The following is a 16,010-nucleotide window of genomic DNA, read 5'->3' as shown; positions in this document are numbered from 1 at the left end:
CTCTCTGTCAAATAAATAAAATCTTTAAAAAATAAAAATAAAAATAAATAAATAAATAAATAAAAATAAATAAAAGCTATAGGTATGGCTAGTCTGCAAAGGGCAAGTGGTTAAGTCCAAACCTAAGACTATAGGACTTATGGATGAGTCAGACGTCATAGTCTACAGGAATGAGTAAAAGTAGCATCTAGTGTAAAATAAAGTATGTGGATAATAGATTCCAAAGAAGCCCCATTTTATTACAAGGAGCATACAAATTCCTTTCCTTATAAGGAAAAGTACTGTTCCCCTTCTCCCAGGTGACAGATGTGCCTCTTCCACAGTTCCCAGCTTTCTCTTCTACCGGTACTTCCCATGTCGATTAAAGTGTTTGTAGAGGTAGTTGATGCGTTTGTTAAGATTGTGCAGGTCATCAAGGAACATCCTATTTCCAACCATTTTCTTCTTTCGGATACAACGTTGTAATTCATTCCCCTTCCAGCCTCGAAGCCATTTGGGGCCCTTGATCAGTTCTTTGGGGTGCATTTTGAAGTCTCCTGTGTAATGTGAGAGAACGTATTAGTTCCAAGACAAGAGGGAAGTGAGCCTCGACCCAGTTAAGCCTTCAGCACACAGTTGCACTTCCCTGAGCTACACCTACAGACAAGACACATTACACCATATGTTCAAGAGCACACACTCTGGAGCCAGGCTGCTTGGGGTTCAAATTCTGGCACTGCCATTTACTAGCTTTGGGAAAATCACACAACGTCTCTGTGCTTCAGTTTCCTTGCCTGTAAAGTGAAGAAGTTATTATAAGGAGTAACAGCACCCAACACAACCTAAATAGACACGTAGGTGTCTGCTCTTACGATTGAGCACGGTACCATTCCTACACAGGTGGAAAAAAATCTTTACGGCACAAGTGCCATTCTGAAATTCTGTGCCATGGAGTCGCGTCTTACCCAGGATCCCGATGTTGTCATACACCCCGAACATGGCCCTCTTCTCGTTCCAACGATCAACCACTTTGGGAGGAGGGAGGGTGAGCCTTACGTGGAACATACTAGGAATACCTAAGGATGGGGAAGAAATGGAATGAATATGAGCCTCTTACAGGCAAGCAGTTCTTGGGGAGTTTTTCTACATCAGCCACTTACCCAAAGAGAAGCTTCTGCAGGCCATGGGCACCCGGCCCCATAGGACCCTTCCTGCCCCCAAAAAGAGGCTCCCTGCCATTGCTCTCGTCTCTCCCCCACAACAGCACCCGCACCAGCATAAGAATAGCGTCGCACGTGGCCTTCAAGGAGCTGACAGGTACCTTCCGCTCTAGCGTCAGAGGACCCTAGGTGGAGGCCGCCATCTTGGGCCTCACTCTGCCTCGGCCCCTCCTTCCCCAGCCATAAGCCCCGCCCTCCGGGTTCCGGTGACACCCTCCCGCCCCGCCTCGCCTCGCCCCGGCACTTCCGGTTCGCCCGCGGAAATCGTGGGGCGTCCGAAGAGCTGAGCCACTCGTATCGTCGTTGTCTGGGACGCCCCCAACCTGAATTTCAAGAAAATTCACCCTTTCCTGGGGGGCGTCCCTCAACTGTGAGGGAGATGAAGGTGCAGACCCTGGAACCCTGAACTTCCTTTTTCTCTTCCTCACAGCAGTTTTGCGCTGTAGCTGTTTTTATTAACCCTTTTCTACAGGGGAGGAAATCTAAGGCTCAGAGAGTGAAGTGACCTGCTGGACGTCATATAGCAGAGGCGATGGCGGAACGTGGATTAGAGCCTAAGCCTCCTAAATTCCCAGCTTGGACTTGCCTCCTGTCCTGGGGGGGGTGACTGAGTAGGTCCCCAGCCCAGGGGCGCTACCACTCCCGGGTTAGAAGGGCAGCAGAACCGGGTGGCCGCGAGGCGAAGGGGGCGGGTACTGGACCTAGGCCCCGCCCCTCCCTCGGCGGCGCTGCCCGGCTTCCCGACTCCTGCGATGTGATTGGCCGGTCTCCGCAGGGAGTGTCGCGATTGGCCTCCTAACGGCCGTTGAGATTTGAACTGCACGTTTGTGGCTTTGCCCGCGCGGCGCCTGGCTGTGAGGCGGAAATTTTGCCGCCGCCTGCCGGGGATTGGCCGGTTTCTCTGCCCGCTCCCGAGTGCTGCCGTGCTCATTGGTGCGTATTGTGCACTGCGTGTTTTTTCCTTCGTTTCGGCCTCACGACCTGAGTCGGAGGAGCGGCGGGTGAACTCTTGTGAGGTGTGGTGTTAATGGGCAGCGGGGAATGAAAGACTGGGCATGTTGGCTACGGGACAATATGACGCGGTATTAGGCCGCGTTAGGAGAGGCGGGGAGGTTCCATGCGTATATATTTGGGGTAAGATGTAGGAACAATAAGTTTTACAGATCCGCTACGGAATATGGGCAAATCGCTTAACCTTTCTTAGCTTCAATTTCCTCATCTGTAAATTGGGTTATGTTATGATGCATTCCTTGAGATTGGCGTTTGGAGAACTATATCAGATATGATGTCCATTTTCATATCCCTTGACTCATTTGATCGTCACAGCAACTTTGTAAAATAATCAGAGATTAGTAACTCCGTGTTGCAGATGAGGTTCACGGGGTTATGTGACATGACCAAATGGCAGAGTCACAACTAGAATTAGATTCTAGTCCACGGTTGATCTCACATCCTCTAAGATAATGTTACGAGCTTGATAAAAGTTTGATATAAGCGTCATATATTGGAGAGGGGGGAATAATAGAACCAGATAAAAAGACAGGCCTTAGATATTAAACCCTGACCTATTTGCTGTTTGTTTTCCAGCCCTGTGAGCCAGTGGGAGAAGGATGTCTCCCCAACTGTATGAGTTCCATCTGCCCTTATCCCCAGAGGAGTTGTTGAAAAGTGGAGGGGTGAATCAATATGTTGTGCAAGAGATATTGTCCATCAGAAATCTTCCATCACAGCTTAGAGGTAAGACTCCATAGCTGCTACTGTGCCTAGCACTTCAAAACAACCCTCCCACATGTAATTATATTGTCTGTCTGTTCCACTACAGACTAAGCTCCATGAGGGCAAAGAACCTGTCTTGCCTAGTCACTGTTTTTTTCCTAGCGTTGCTTAGGATGTATTACATGGAGAGTATACACATTGACCTCCTTTCCTCAATTATTCAATAAACAGCCTGGGTGTATGTGGCTACTCTTTGGACAAAAACGTATTTTTGATCTTTACCTCTTATAAGCCAAAATTAAGTTCTGGTGGATTTAAAGGTTATAGGCTTTCTCAGAATGTGTGGGACTTGACCTGACCTGTTTCAGGTAATACTTTTTTAAAGTCTAGATCTCTTGTTTCCAAGAGTGTGCACTAATTGGAGGGGGGGGGGGATGACAAATATGTACAGCTGCTACACTGAACAGTGTATGGACAATGCAGTTATCCATTGAAACCTACAGATGAACAAGACAATTTATACGTTATCAGTGAGACCCCATAATATCACTCTACTTATTGGAAGTGGTCTTCTATCAATTAGGTTGCTTTGGAGAAGTACATAGAGTAAAGATTTAAGACTCTGGAGCCAAGCTATCTGAATCTGAATCCTGGCTCTACCACTTTGACCTTGGACAAGTTACTTATTCTCTCTGTGCCTCAGTTTCCTTATCTGTAAAGATAGGGATAATAACCTACTTTGTTTGTTATCTCCTGCAACAAGAAGAGTTGGCTAATGCAACAGCTTGATAATTTAACTCCAGCTTGTCTCCTCTTGGCCTTCCCATCATGGTTGCTAGATGGTAGCTCCTTGCTCTGATGTCCAGAGGTAGAAAAGGTGATTTTTTTTTTTTTTATCTTATGCTTTTTCTTTTCTTCTTTCCTTTTTTAAAACTTTACCAGAAGCCTCCCAACAGATTTAGCCAGAATTGGGTTTTGCCTATTTCCCTGACTAATTACTGGTAAGGGAAATGGAATCACCCAGATTGTCTAAACTGATCAAGATTATTATCTAGGAGCCTCCCCAAACCTAGACATATCACCGTTTGGTAAGCAAAGAAGGCAGAGTGTGGCGGTCCATGGGTAGGTGGCTAGCCAACAGTATCCACTCTAGGGGAGAGAGAGACTGTTCTCTCCATACTGTGTTGATATAGGCATCACCAATTGCACAGGCTACACTGTAGTCAGTTGTCCTTCAGTTATTATAATGCATAATTTTTAAAATAATCACTAAGAGTTCTTTTTTATAACAATTGCATTGCTTTTGGTGTTTAGAACCCTAACTATAAGTTCTGCAAGATCAAATCGCTTAATTTGTTGAACAAGTATTTACTGATGATACACTGTGTGCCAGGCACTGTTCTGGGTACTGGATATACAACAGTAGACAAAAAGACAAGTTGACAGAGTTCTTTCTCTCAAGGTTCTCAACAAGGAATAAATAACAAATAATGGGATTTATCAGATGGTTGCAAGTGCCAGGGAGAAAAATAAGCAAGATAAACAAGATATGGCATGGTGGGGTAGGAACTGCATTTTATGTTGGATGATCAGAGAAGGCTTGCTGGTAGGTGATGTTCGAGCAGAGGCCTTAAAGGTGAGGAAGTGAACTATGCCAATTCTCAGAGGCATTCTAAGCAGAGAGAAAATCTAGTGCTGTGGCTCTGAGGTGGGAAAATGCCAATATGGTTGGAGTGGAGTAAGCTAGGGCAAAAGAGGTCAGATGAGAAGTGATGCAGATTCCTCTACAGTCATGCTCTTCTAAGTGTGGTCTTCAGACTAGCAACATTAGAATCATGATTTAGGAACTTATCAGAAATCCAAGATCCAACTCAGAACTACTGAATCAGAAAATCCATTTTTTAAGAAGATCCCTAGGTAATTCAGATGCGCATTTAAGTTGGAGAAGCACTAATCTAGAGTCTTGTAGGTCATGGTAAAGATATAGCTTCAGTGTGAGTGAGTTTGAAAGCCATTGGGTTTTGAACACAGGAGTGACACAGTCTGACGTTTTAAAAGTATCACTGTTGTGTTGAATAGAGAGCGTAAGGGGCAAGGGAAGAAGTGGGGAGACTAGTTGAGAGGCTAATACAGTAGTACCAGGTAGTTTGCCTGGGGTTGATAGCAGTGGAGGTAATCGTAAAAAGTTAGGTACTGAACAGATGTTGAAAGTCGAGCAAACAGGATTGTTGATGGATTGGCTTGAATTTATAGGGTTAGAGAAAGAAGAATCTAGCATGATGACAAGGCTTTTGGAAGAATGGAGCTGCCATTTACTGAGATGGAGTAGAATATGAGAGGAGCAGGTTTATTTACTTTTTTTTTTTTAAGATATTTATTTATTTGAGAGACAGAGAGGTTGAGAGAATGAGTGGGAGAAGGGGCAGAGGGAGAAGCAGACTCCCTGCAGAGCAGGAAGCCTGACAATGTGGGACTGAATCCTAGGACCCTGGGATCATGACTTGAGCTGAAGGCAGACGCTTAACTGACTGAGCTAATCAGGCGCCCGAAAGGAGCAGGTTTAGTCTGTTGGTTGTAGAGTTCTGGAGTTCAGGGGAGAGGTGCCAGCTACAGCTATACGTTTGGGGTTTAATATTCAGCATGTAGAGGGCATTTAAAGCTATGAAATTTGAATGTAGTTGGAGAAGAAAAGCAATTTAAAAACATAAGATCTGAGACAGTCCGGTAGAAGCTGGGAAGATGAGAAAGAAACCAGTAGGAGAAACTGAGGACCAGTCATTGAGGTAGAAAGTGAACAGAGGCGCTAACTGGAGGCTAAATTATGAGAACATTTCAAAAAGAAAGGGAGAGCTCAACTGCAAATTAATGACTGGACTTCGCAATGTGGCAATTGCAACCTTGGGGAAAGCGGTTTCAGAGGAGTGGTGGGGGCAAAAGCCTAATTGGAAGAGGCTTATGAGAAAATGAGAGGACAGTTTAGATAACTTTTTGTCGTTGTTTTGCTTTAATGAGGAACAGAGAAATAGGGTGGTAGTAGAGGAGGAGATAGAGTTGAGGGAGGATTTTTTTGTAAGATGGGTGGCATTGCATGTGCATGTGCTGAATGAATGGAAGCGATCAGAGAGGGAAAGTTTGATGATGCAGGAGGGAGAAGGGACGAGTGTTGGGGCAGTATCTTTAGTAGGTGAGAGAGTGTGTGATCTGGTGCACAGGGGGAGGAGATGGTTTCATTAGAGCATGGGTTAGTTTATCCGCAGCAGCAAAAGAGAAGGCAGAGTACATGGGCACAGATGCATATAATGCAGGAAGCTACGGATCTTGGGGTGGCTGGAAGTTCTCTTCTGTGTGATTCTAATTTCTCCATGAGATAGGAAGTGAACCCTTTAACTGAGAGGGAGCTGGAGAAGAAGGTCTTGATCTTCTGAGCAGAGGAAAAGTATGAAATAATTGCCTAGAAGAAAGTGAGTAGGCCTGGGAATTGGTAATAGGCTTAGCAAGAAATACTAAGGGTCCACTTGAAGTTAATGCGCATAAGTTTAAAGTGAGAATAGTTGGCATGATTGTGTATTTTTGTCAAGCCATTTTTATTTGTGTGGTTACATGAATGGAGTAAGCAGTCAGTTGGATTTAATCCAGATTTGCCAGGGGAATAAATGTGTTGTGAATTTTGGGGGCGGGGGGAGCATAAACAGGGGGGAGGGGCAGAGGGAGAAGCAGACTCCCCACTGATCAGGGAGCCCAACACGGGACTGGATCCCAGGACCCTGGGATCATGACCTGAGCCAAAGGCAGACACTTAACCGACTGAGCCACCGAGGCGCCCTGTGTTGTGAATTTTAGTGGAAAAAATTAGAAATACCATAATGTCTAACAATAGGGGCACCTGGCTGACTCAGTCAATAGAGCATGTGACTCTTGATCTCAGGGTCATAGTTCAAGCCCCACGTTGGGCATGAAACCTACTTAAAAAAAAAGAAATACCATAATGTCTAACGATAGAAGAACGGTAAGTTAATTAAGATACATACATTCAGTGGAATATTATGTGACCATTAAAAATTATTTACAAAGGTTTTATAATATGCTTATTGTAATTTTAAATTTTTTTTTTAAGATTTTATTTATTTATTTGACAGAGAGAGACACACCGAGAGAGGGAACACAAGCAGGGGGAGTGGGAGAGGGAGAAGCAGGCTTTCCGCTGAGCAGAGAGCCCAATGCGGGGCTCGATCCCAGGACCCTGGGATCAGGACCTGAGCCGAAGGCAGACACTTAATGACTGAGCCACCCGGGCGCCCCTGTAATTTTAAATCTTAAAAAAACAGAACAGAGAAGTGAATATGTGATATGGCCTCAACAGCAGAAATGCTGTGCATACAAAATAGACAAAATTTAGCCAGGTGTTAACAGTGCTTATGTCTTTCTCTTTTTTCCATTTTCTGTATTTTCCAGATCACAGAAAGAGGTTTGTAAGGTCGGTTAATAGTTTACATATACTGAGTTACATTGTATGCTAAGTATTGTTCTGATTGCTTCATGGGGATTATCTCTACTTAACCTTTACCAAAAAATTCTGAAAAGCCCTATAGGTGTGATCTTTTATTACACCCAATTTAGAGAAGAGGAAACAGACTTAGTAAGCTAAATAGCTTGGTCTGGTAAATGTTCAAGTCAAATGTAAACCTAAAGCAGTCTGACTAGATCAGTGGGTAATGCTTCAAAGAATTAAAGAGATATGTGGACCAAGAAAAATCATTGGTTGTAAGGAAAAATGGGTAGTTGGTCATCTTTGAGAGAATAGTTGTTAGATTGGTAAATCTCAGAAACAGATTTCAGGAAATTGAAAGAGGAAACACAATTTATTTATTTTTATTTTTTTTTAAATATTTTATTTATTTATTTGACAGAGAGAGACACAGCGAGAGAGGGAACACAAGCAGGGGGAGTGGGAGAGGGAGAAGCAGGCTTCCTGCTGAGCAGAGAGCCCGATGTGGGGCTCGATCCAGGACCCTGGGATCATGACCTGAGCCGAAGGCAGACGCTTAACGACTGAGCCACCCAGGCGCCCCAAGGAAACACAATTTAAAAGTGATATGATAGCAAGGTCAAATGAAAGGCATTGAGCATTTTTGTTTGTTTTAAAGGGAGGCCTGAGGGACGCCTGGGTGACTCAGTAGGTTAAGCGTCTGCCTTCCTCTCGGTTCATGATCCCAGGGTCCTGGGATCCAGTCTCGTGTCAGGCTCCCTGATCGGCGGGGAGCCTGCTTCTCCCTCTGCCTGCTCTGCCTGCCACTCCGCCTGCTTGTGCTCTGCACCCCCCCGCCCCCGCCTCCGGACAAATAAATAAGTAAATCTTTAGAAAAAATAAAGGGAGGCTTGAGCATGTTGGCACGATAAGAGCAAGTCCTGGACAGGATAAAAAGCAAAGGTGAAAAAGAGGAGATAAATCTTGGGGCAGTGGGACAGGTTAGCTTTAGAAGAGAGGAACTTTTTGCTTGAGACTCAGGCAAAGAATGGGAAGATGTTGGCAGAGATGTTTGTTGATAGGGAGGCAGGATTACGAGAGAACCTGTGCTTTGGGTCTCATTCTTTTTGGTAAAGTGGAGAACAGTCGTCTATTAAAGTCAGAGAGGCATAGAGTAAGAAGTATAAAGGAAGAGGAGAATGTGTTATGATTATAGTGCTAGGGAGGCTGTAAGAACTGGAGGAATAAGACAGCTTGTTAAAAATCACAGAGGACAGGGCACCTGGGTGGCTCAGTCCTTAAGCGTCTGCCTTCGCCTCAGGTCATGATCCCAGGGTCCTGGGATCGAGCCCCATGTCGGGCTCTCTGCTCAGCGGGAAGCCTGCTTCTCCCTCTCCCACTCCCCCTGCTTGTGTTCCCTCTCTCACTGTCTCTCTCTCTCTGTCAAAATAAATAAAATCTTAAAAAAAAAAAAAAATCACAGGATTTGTACGTAGTTGGACGTCCTAACATTATAATCAATCAGGTCAATGCCAGCAGTGATACTTGGAGTACAAGATTCTGGCTTTACTTTCAAGGCAAACCAGCTTGGTATTACAGAAAAGAAGAATTTGGTGGAATTCTTTCCTTCCCCGTCCTCAGAAAGAGCTTGGTATATAACTTGGGTCAAAACCTAATTCCCATACTGCCTTGTCACTCCTACATGTTGTAAGACATAATTCAACTCTACTCCCCTTGATACTGAAGTGTTTATCTAGAAGCAGTACGATCAGGATGAAAAGAGCACTGGGCCTGAGAATCAAAAGACACTGGGTTTTCAAAATGTAATATAAAGTGGTAACAAGTACGTTACAAGTGTTTCACATAATCACATTATAGAGTCGGAAAAAAAAGAACTAACCTACGTAACTTTGAAAAGCAGTAGTATTTTGACTATATACTCTGGAAAAAAGAACTTTACACAATTATTGTAAGCTAAGTTAGTAAATTTTTTTTAATAGGAATATAGGTTAGCAATTCTGAAACTTTTTTTTTTTAAGATTTTATTTATTTATTTGACAGAGAGAGACAGCGAGAGAGGGAACACAAACGGGGAGTGGGAGGGGGAGAAGCAGGATTCCCGCTGAGCAGGGAGCCCGACGTAGGGCTCAATCCCAGGACCCTGGGATCATGACCTGAGCCAAAGGCAGACGCCCAGTGACTGAGCCATCCAAGCATCCCCTGAAACTGTTTTATGTTTATACTAAGATTAAGTAAATATGTAAATGAACTCATTTTTTAATATATACACATATAAAAATAGATATAGGGGATATGTGTGCATATACACATACAAGCCTGCTATTCTCTACTGAGAAGGCCTAAAAACTATGATACTCCAATAGCAGTCAGCCTAACTAGTGCCTTGAACTTGGTTTCTAGATGCCATACTTCCATAAAGAAAACCAGGACTCTGTTGAGAATGGTTGATTCCAGGACTGGGCCAGAGAAAGTACAAGATGAGCCTGGAACATCTTGTGGTACAAGAAACTGGGAGAGCGAAAGTAAAGGGAATATGTTGAAAGGACACAGGTCAAGTTGATGGAGCTCCCAGTGGTCAAGTATGGGATAATTTGAGCAACAAAATAGATCGTAGGAGGAATGGATTAAAACGAATAAAAGAAATGTCCACGGGCGCCTGGGTGGCTCAGTTGGTTGGGCGACTGCCTTCGGCTCAGGTCATGATCCTGGAGTCCCGGGATCGAGTCCCGCATCGGGCTCCCTGCTCAGCAGGGAGTCTGCTTCTCCCTCTGACCCTCCCCCATCTCATGCTCTCTCTCTCTATCTCATTCTCTCTCTCAAATAAATAAATAAAATCTTTAAAAAAAAAAAAAAAAGAAAGAAATGTCCATGGGTCTACTCCGATTTGAATAAATAACTGAGGGGAGGGGCACCTGGGTGGGTCAGTTGGTTAAGCGGCTGCCTTGGACTCAGGCCATGATCCCGGCCGGGGTCCTGGGATCGAGTCCCGCATCGGGCTCCTTGCTCACAGGGAGCCTGCTTCTCCCTCTCCCTCTGCCTGCCTCTCTGCCTACTTGTGCTCTCTCTCTCTGTCAAATAAATAAATAAAATCTTAAAAAAAAAAATAACTGAGGGGAAAGGGACAGCTCATCCTTCAAGTGGCATTCCCATTAGTAAGTGTAGAAGGAATGATGGAGATGGAAAAATCACCCTATATGGGCACCGGGCTGGCTCAGTTGGAAGAGCATACGACTCTTGATCTTGGGGCTGTGAGTTCAAGCCCCACATTGGGTGTAGAGATTACTTAAAAATAAAATCTTTTTAAAAAAAGAAAAAAGAGAAACCACTGTATAGTAAATATCTCAGTGATAATTGTGGCAGGCAAGAATCATGGACAGATGCCTAAAATAGTGGGCAAAATGTGATGAGAGACAGGATATTTGCATAGGTTCAAATATCTCCCCACAAGATACTTAATTACTGCAAAGGGGAAAATAGTAACTTTACAGGGGAGATACCTACCTTTGACTACCAAGTGGTCAAAGTTAACATAGTAATAAGGCATTGATATCATGTACTTCTTGATATGATGCATTGAAAAGACCCAGCCTCCCTTCTGCGTTCATCTTGCCAAAAATGCATAACCTCAATCTAATCATGAGAGAAAGCAAACAAACCCAGACCAAGGGACATTCTACAGAATAACTGAATAGCACACTTTGAAAGCGTCAAGACTGAAAGGCAAAGATGGGAGGAGACTAAGGAGACATGACAACTAAATGCATTGTGGGATCCTGGATCGGATCTTGGACCATGAAAAGGACTTAAGTAAAACAACTAACAGAATTCAAATAAGGTCTGTAGATTGATTAATAGCATTGGGTTAATGTTAATTTCTTAGTTTAGAATAGATTCTTGTGCTGTGGTTGTGTAAGATGTTTACATTATTAGAGTGAAAAGTATAAGAACTTTGTACGAGGGTGCCTGGGTGGCTCAGTCGGTTAAGTGTCTGCCTTCCGCTCAGGTCATGATTCCAGGGTCCTGGGATTGAGCCCCGCATCGGGCTCCCCGCTCAGCGGGGAGTCTGCTTCTCCCTCTCCCTCTGTTGCTCCCTCTGCTTGTGCTCTTTCTCTCTCTCTCAAAAATAAATAAATAAAAATCTTTATTTAAAAAATAATAATAAAATTAAAAAATTAAAAGAAACTTTGTATGTTTTTTGCCACTTTTGTAATTTCAAAATAAAAAAAAAAATAGATCCTGAGTTTGTGTTCACTACTAACTACACTGAACTAGTTACACAACTACTCTGAGACTTAATTGCTTTTCCCGTAAAATAGGCATAATGCCATCTGCTTTATCAAACTCAGAGATGAGTAAGACTTTCATTATAAAACAGGACAAATGTAAGCTATTATTATAATAGATTACATCAATGGGGCACCTGGGTGGCTCAGATGGTTAAGCGTCTGCCTTCGGCTCAGGTCATGATCCCAGGGTCCTGGGATTGAGCCCCACATCGGGCTCCTGGCTCGGCGGAGAGCCTGCTTCTCCCTCTCCCTCTGCCTCTCTCCCTGCTCATGCTCTCCCTCCCTCTCTCTCTCTGTATCTCAAATGAATAAATAAAATCTTTAAAAAAAAATAAAAAGGGGCGCCTGGGTGGCTCAGTCGTTAAGCGTCTGCCTTCAGCTCAGGTCATGATCCCAGGGTCCTGGGATCGAGCCCCACATCAGGCTCCCTGCTCCGCAGGAGGCCTGCTTCTCCCTCTCCCACTCTCCCTGCTTGTGTTCCCTCTCGCTGTGTCTCTCTCTGTCAAATAAATAAATACAATCTTATAAAAAAAAAATAATAGGTTACATCGAAATGAACAGTCTCTTTCTGTGATTCAACCAATAAAAGTAATTAACTCGATTTTCTGCCATGAATAGAATTTACCAAAAAGCCCTCTCCCCTTTATTAATTAGTTTCTTTCATCTTCATAGCATTTCAGGCTGCCTTCCGAGCTCAGGGGCCCCTGGCTATGCTGGAGCACTTTGATACTATCTACAGCATTCTACAGTAAGTATAAAGCACCTAGCTGGCTGGTACTCTAAGAACTGTTCGCTATCGACCCTAACTTTGCATGTTAGTCCTGAAATTCCAAATTGTAGGTTCACTGATAAAGGCTCTGGGTACTGATATCTCTACTAATGAGCATTGACCCCAACTTAACACCACATTTATTCAGTTGAGCAATTTCACAGATATTTTTAAGTATTAGATTCTTCAGGTTTGATCTGATCTAGAATGGGCTCTGCAGTTTCCTGTCTCACCCCCCCACACTTTCTTTCCCTCATAGTCACTTTCGAAGTATAGATCCTGGCCTCAAGGAAGATACTCTGGAATTCCTGATAAAAGGTGTTTATGGGTCAGGGGGTAGGGGATGGAAGGTGTTTGTCGCTGTTTGTTTGCTTACTATTTCCTACATTTTATCAGCCACGTGATGATATCAAGGCTGTGGTGATTCAGTTGGTTTGGCTAAGCCCAGGGACCTTTGACCTATTAAGGTCTGTAATCTTGGTGGGCAATACAGAGTTGTGTGTGTTCGCTGTAAGGGCAGACCAACAAGAAATATTTCCTACTTTTGAACTACCTCTTTTTAACAGAGGTGGTTCTTCCAGTCTCCAGAGAGAAACCGGGGTAGCTGGAGTGAGAGAGTGGGGACAGGGCATGTTCAGGGTATCGAGGTCGGGGGTCCCAAAGGACTTGGCTTGTGTTGTGACCACTGAGAGATGAAACACAGATCTTTGGTAATCTGATGGCTGCAATTGCCGGGTGTTTTGAAGTCGGGGTGTATGAGGAAAGTGAATGAAGCCGACTCCAGATTCTGCTCCTCGCAGTGGTGTCCCGTCATTCCCAGGAACTTCCCACTATCCTGGATGATGCAGCTTTGAGTGTGTCAGATAGGAGCGCCCACCTAAATGCTCTCAAAATGAACTGTTATGCTCTGATCCGCCTCTTGGAATCCTTTGAGACCATGAGCAGCCAGACAAGCCTCATGGACCTGGACCTTGGGAAGGTAATTTGGAGTTTCTGGCTCACTTAATATGGGGCCTGGAGAGAGAGGGGGATGGATGGGAAAGAAGGGACTCCAACAATTCTGGGAGTCCTTTCTGTCCTTATTTAGGGTTTATGGGAAAATACTCAAAAGTATCACAGCATATCTTTCCCTGACAAGAAACTCTTCTATATTTTGGAATTTGTTTATGTCTTCTGTGTTAGTTTCTACCTTGTCTCAATACTGGGTAGTTTGGGCACTCAGACTAGCAGATCTTGACCCGATTTGTTTTCTTATTTTTCCTTACATGTCCATATGGTCATTTTTTAGGGAAAGAAAGCCCGACCCAAGAGAGCCCATGGCTTTGACTGGGAAGAAGAGAGGCAGCCAATTCTTCAGCTTCTAACACAGCTGCTCCAGTTGGACATTCGTCACCTGTGGAACCACTCAATAATTGAAGAGGAATTTGTCAGGTGGGTGGTTAAGATGGCTACGGGTAATAGTGAGCTGTGAGGTACAAGGACTCTGTTGCTAGATATGTCTTCTTTCTGAATACTTCATTTCATGCCTCACTTCTATATAATACGTAGAAGTCTACTTATTAACACTGAGTTGTTTGGAAGTAGATGACAAATGTGAGAAACTGCCATGAATTTCTTATCTTTAATGCCCATTTATTCATTTATGACATAGTATTTGCTGAGCATGGCTGGGTACATGGCTGGTATTATGACAGGCACTGGAAACAGAAGTTTCTGCCCTCTTAGAATTTATATTATAGAGCAGAAGATGATTTTTAAAATAAGTAAAATAGGGGCCCCTGGGTGGCTCAATTGTTAAGCAACTGCCTTCAGCTCAGGTCCTGATCCCAGGGTCCAGGGATCGAGCCCCGCATTTGGCTCCCTGTTCAGCAGGAAGCCTGCTTCTCTCTCTCCCACTCCCCCTGCTTGTGTTCCCTCTCTTGGTCTGTCTCTCTCTGTCAAATAAATAAAATCTTTAAAAAAAAAAATAAGTAAAATATATGGTGTGTTTTATAGATTATTACTGTGGAGAACAAGAGAGGAGGGGATGAGGAGTTTGATGGAACAGAGTTGTGATCTTAAACCAGCTGTTCTAGCACCACCTCTTTGAGGTGGTGACATTTGAGCAAAGATCCAGAGGAGGCCATGTGAGCCATGAGAGGATCTGGAGGCATAGCAAGGGCAAGGAATGGCACAACGGAACAGCGGGTACAAAGACCCCGAGGAGGGCATGTATCTGGCACAGACAGGTGATAGCAGCGAGGCCAGAGACAGGGCAGTGGGGCAGATGAGAGGGACAGGCGGTGTGGAGCCGACTGTGCAGCTCCTTGGCCGTCATGGTGACTTTGGCATTTTCTCAGCGTGACATGGCACCGCTCAAGGATTCCAAGCAGGTGAGGTGGTCTGACTTGGGCTTTAACAGAAGCATCGTGCTCTGGTTACTGTTACATTACTAAGAAGGGAAAGGAAGAAAGCGGGACACCAGTTAGGGGGCTGTTGCAGTGACTTGGTCAAGAGATGGTGGGAGTTTAGAGCCAAGAAGGGCAGTGGAGATGGGGAGAAATGCATGGATTCTGTACCTGTTTCCCAAAGGTAAAGCTTACAGGATGAGCTGACAGATGTGTGTGAGGTTTGAGGGAGAGTCAAGGATGACTCATCCAGGGTTTGGGCCTGAGCTTTCAGAAGAACAGAGTTGGCAGCAATTGAAATATGGGGAAGACTGTGGGGCATGTTTTGGGGGGACAATTAGAAGTTCTGCTTTAGATACAAAGTTTGAGATACTTATCAGACATCCAAGCAATGTTGTCCAACTCTGATGTTGAATATACAAATTTGGAGCGCAGGAGAGAGGTCTGAGCTAGGGTACCCATTTGGGAATACAGTGTATTTATATAAATGGTATTTATGGCCCCAAGACTGGAATGAGATTACTAAATCAGTAAGTGTAGCTAGAGGAACGCAGAAATCCCTATTGTACCCTGGGGAAGGGAGTCTGGCATCTGGTCAGATGTGTGTTTCCAGGAGAATGGCGTGATCAGCTGCATCCAGTGCAGCTAAAAGGTTGATCCAGATGAGGACTGAATTAACCACGAGAAGTCTGGTGACTTTCTCCTACCTTTTATCATATATTTGGGTTCTGTGTAGGCATCATAACTGGTTGAAAGTTGGTAATTTTGAAAGACAGAGCACCTATCTAGAGTCAGCAAAGCAAAGCAAATTTTTTTTTTTTTAAAGATTTATTTATTTATTTGACAGAGAGACACAGTGAGAGAAGGAACACAAGCAGAAGGAACGGAAGAGGGAGAAGCAGGCCTCCCGCCGAGCAGGGAGCCTGATGCGGGGCTCGATCCCAGGACCCTGGGATCATGACCTGAGCCAAAGGCAGACGCTTAACGACTGAGCCACCCAGGCGCCCCAAAGCAAAGCAAATTGGTGTAGAAGGTGATCAGTAGAATGAAGAAAGGGACGTCTGGGTGGCTCAGTCAGTTAAGCGTCTGCCTTCAGCTGGGGTCATGATCTCGGGGTCCTGGGAACTGGCCCCGCGTCGGGCTCCCTGCTCAGAGACAAGTCTGCTT

General features: G+C 44.4%; 2 protein-coding genes and 1 non-coding gene across 7 annotated transcripts in view; 2 read left to right on the top strand and 1 right to left on the bottom strand.

Moving 5' to 3' along the window:
• Positions 1-211: 211 nt before the first annotated feature.
• MRPL51 (mitochondrial ribosomal protein L51) lies at positions 212-1,383 on the bottom strand. The gene is made up of 3 exons (XM_035028399.1): positions 1,140-1,383; positions 945-1,055; positions 212-536 (listed from the first exon to the last, which is right to left on the bottom strand). The coding sequence occupies exons 1-3, from the start codon at positions 1,216-1,218 to the stop codon at positions 340-342; spliced, it is 387 nt and encodes a 128-aa protein (XP_034884290.1). The 5' UTR covers positions 1,219-1,383; the 3' UTR covers positions 212-339.
• A 106-nt stretch (positions 1,384-1,489) lies between these two features.
• NCAPD2 (non-SMC condensin I complex subunit D2) overlaps positions 1,490-16,010 on the top strand; it is a 28,580-nt gene continuing 14,059 nt past the window's right edge. For 2 of the 5 annotated variants that reach the window (XM_035028398.1, XM_035028394.1), the window contains exons 1-6: positions 2,133-2,215; positions 2,787-2,936; positions 12,360-12,435; positions 12,716-12,774; positions 13,257-13,435; positions 13,745-13,887. In XM_035028398.1, the coding sequence (XP_034884289.1) occupies positions 2,810-2,936; positions 12,360-12,435; positions 12,716-12,774; positions 13,257-13,435; positions 13,745-13,887 (584 nt within the window). In that variant the 5' untranslated portion in view covers positions 2,133-2,215; positions 2,787-2,809. Of the gene's footprint in view, positions 1,585-2,007; positions 2,216-2,251; positions 2,334-2,786; positions 2,937-12,359; positions 12,436-12,715; positions 12,775-13,256; positions 13,436-13,744; positions 13,888-16,010 lie in introns of those variants that run through there. The other 3 variants (XM_035028397.1, XM_035028395.1, XM_035028396.1) reach the window with 3 other exon arrangements.
• On the top strand, positions 12,852-13,180 carry LOC118025872. The gene has a single exon (XR_004683432.1). It is a non-coding gene; the product is annotated as a small nucleolar RNA U85 (small nucleolar RNA).

This window comes from Mirounga leonina, unplaced genomic scaffold, assembly GCF_011800145.1.
Source record: "Mirounga leonina isolate KUSES-001 unplaced genomic scaffold, KU_Mleo_1.0 Mir_201, whole genome shotgun sequence".
In the NCBI taxonomy this organism is placed as follows: Eukaryota; Metazoa; Chordata; class Mammalia; order Carnivora; family Phocidae; genus Mirounga; species Mirounga leonina.
The sequence above is the reverse complement of the archived record's forward strand: the minus strand, read 5'-3'. Positions and strand labels throughout refer to the sequence as shown.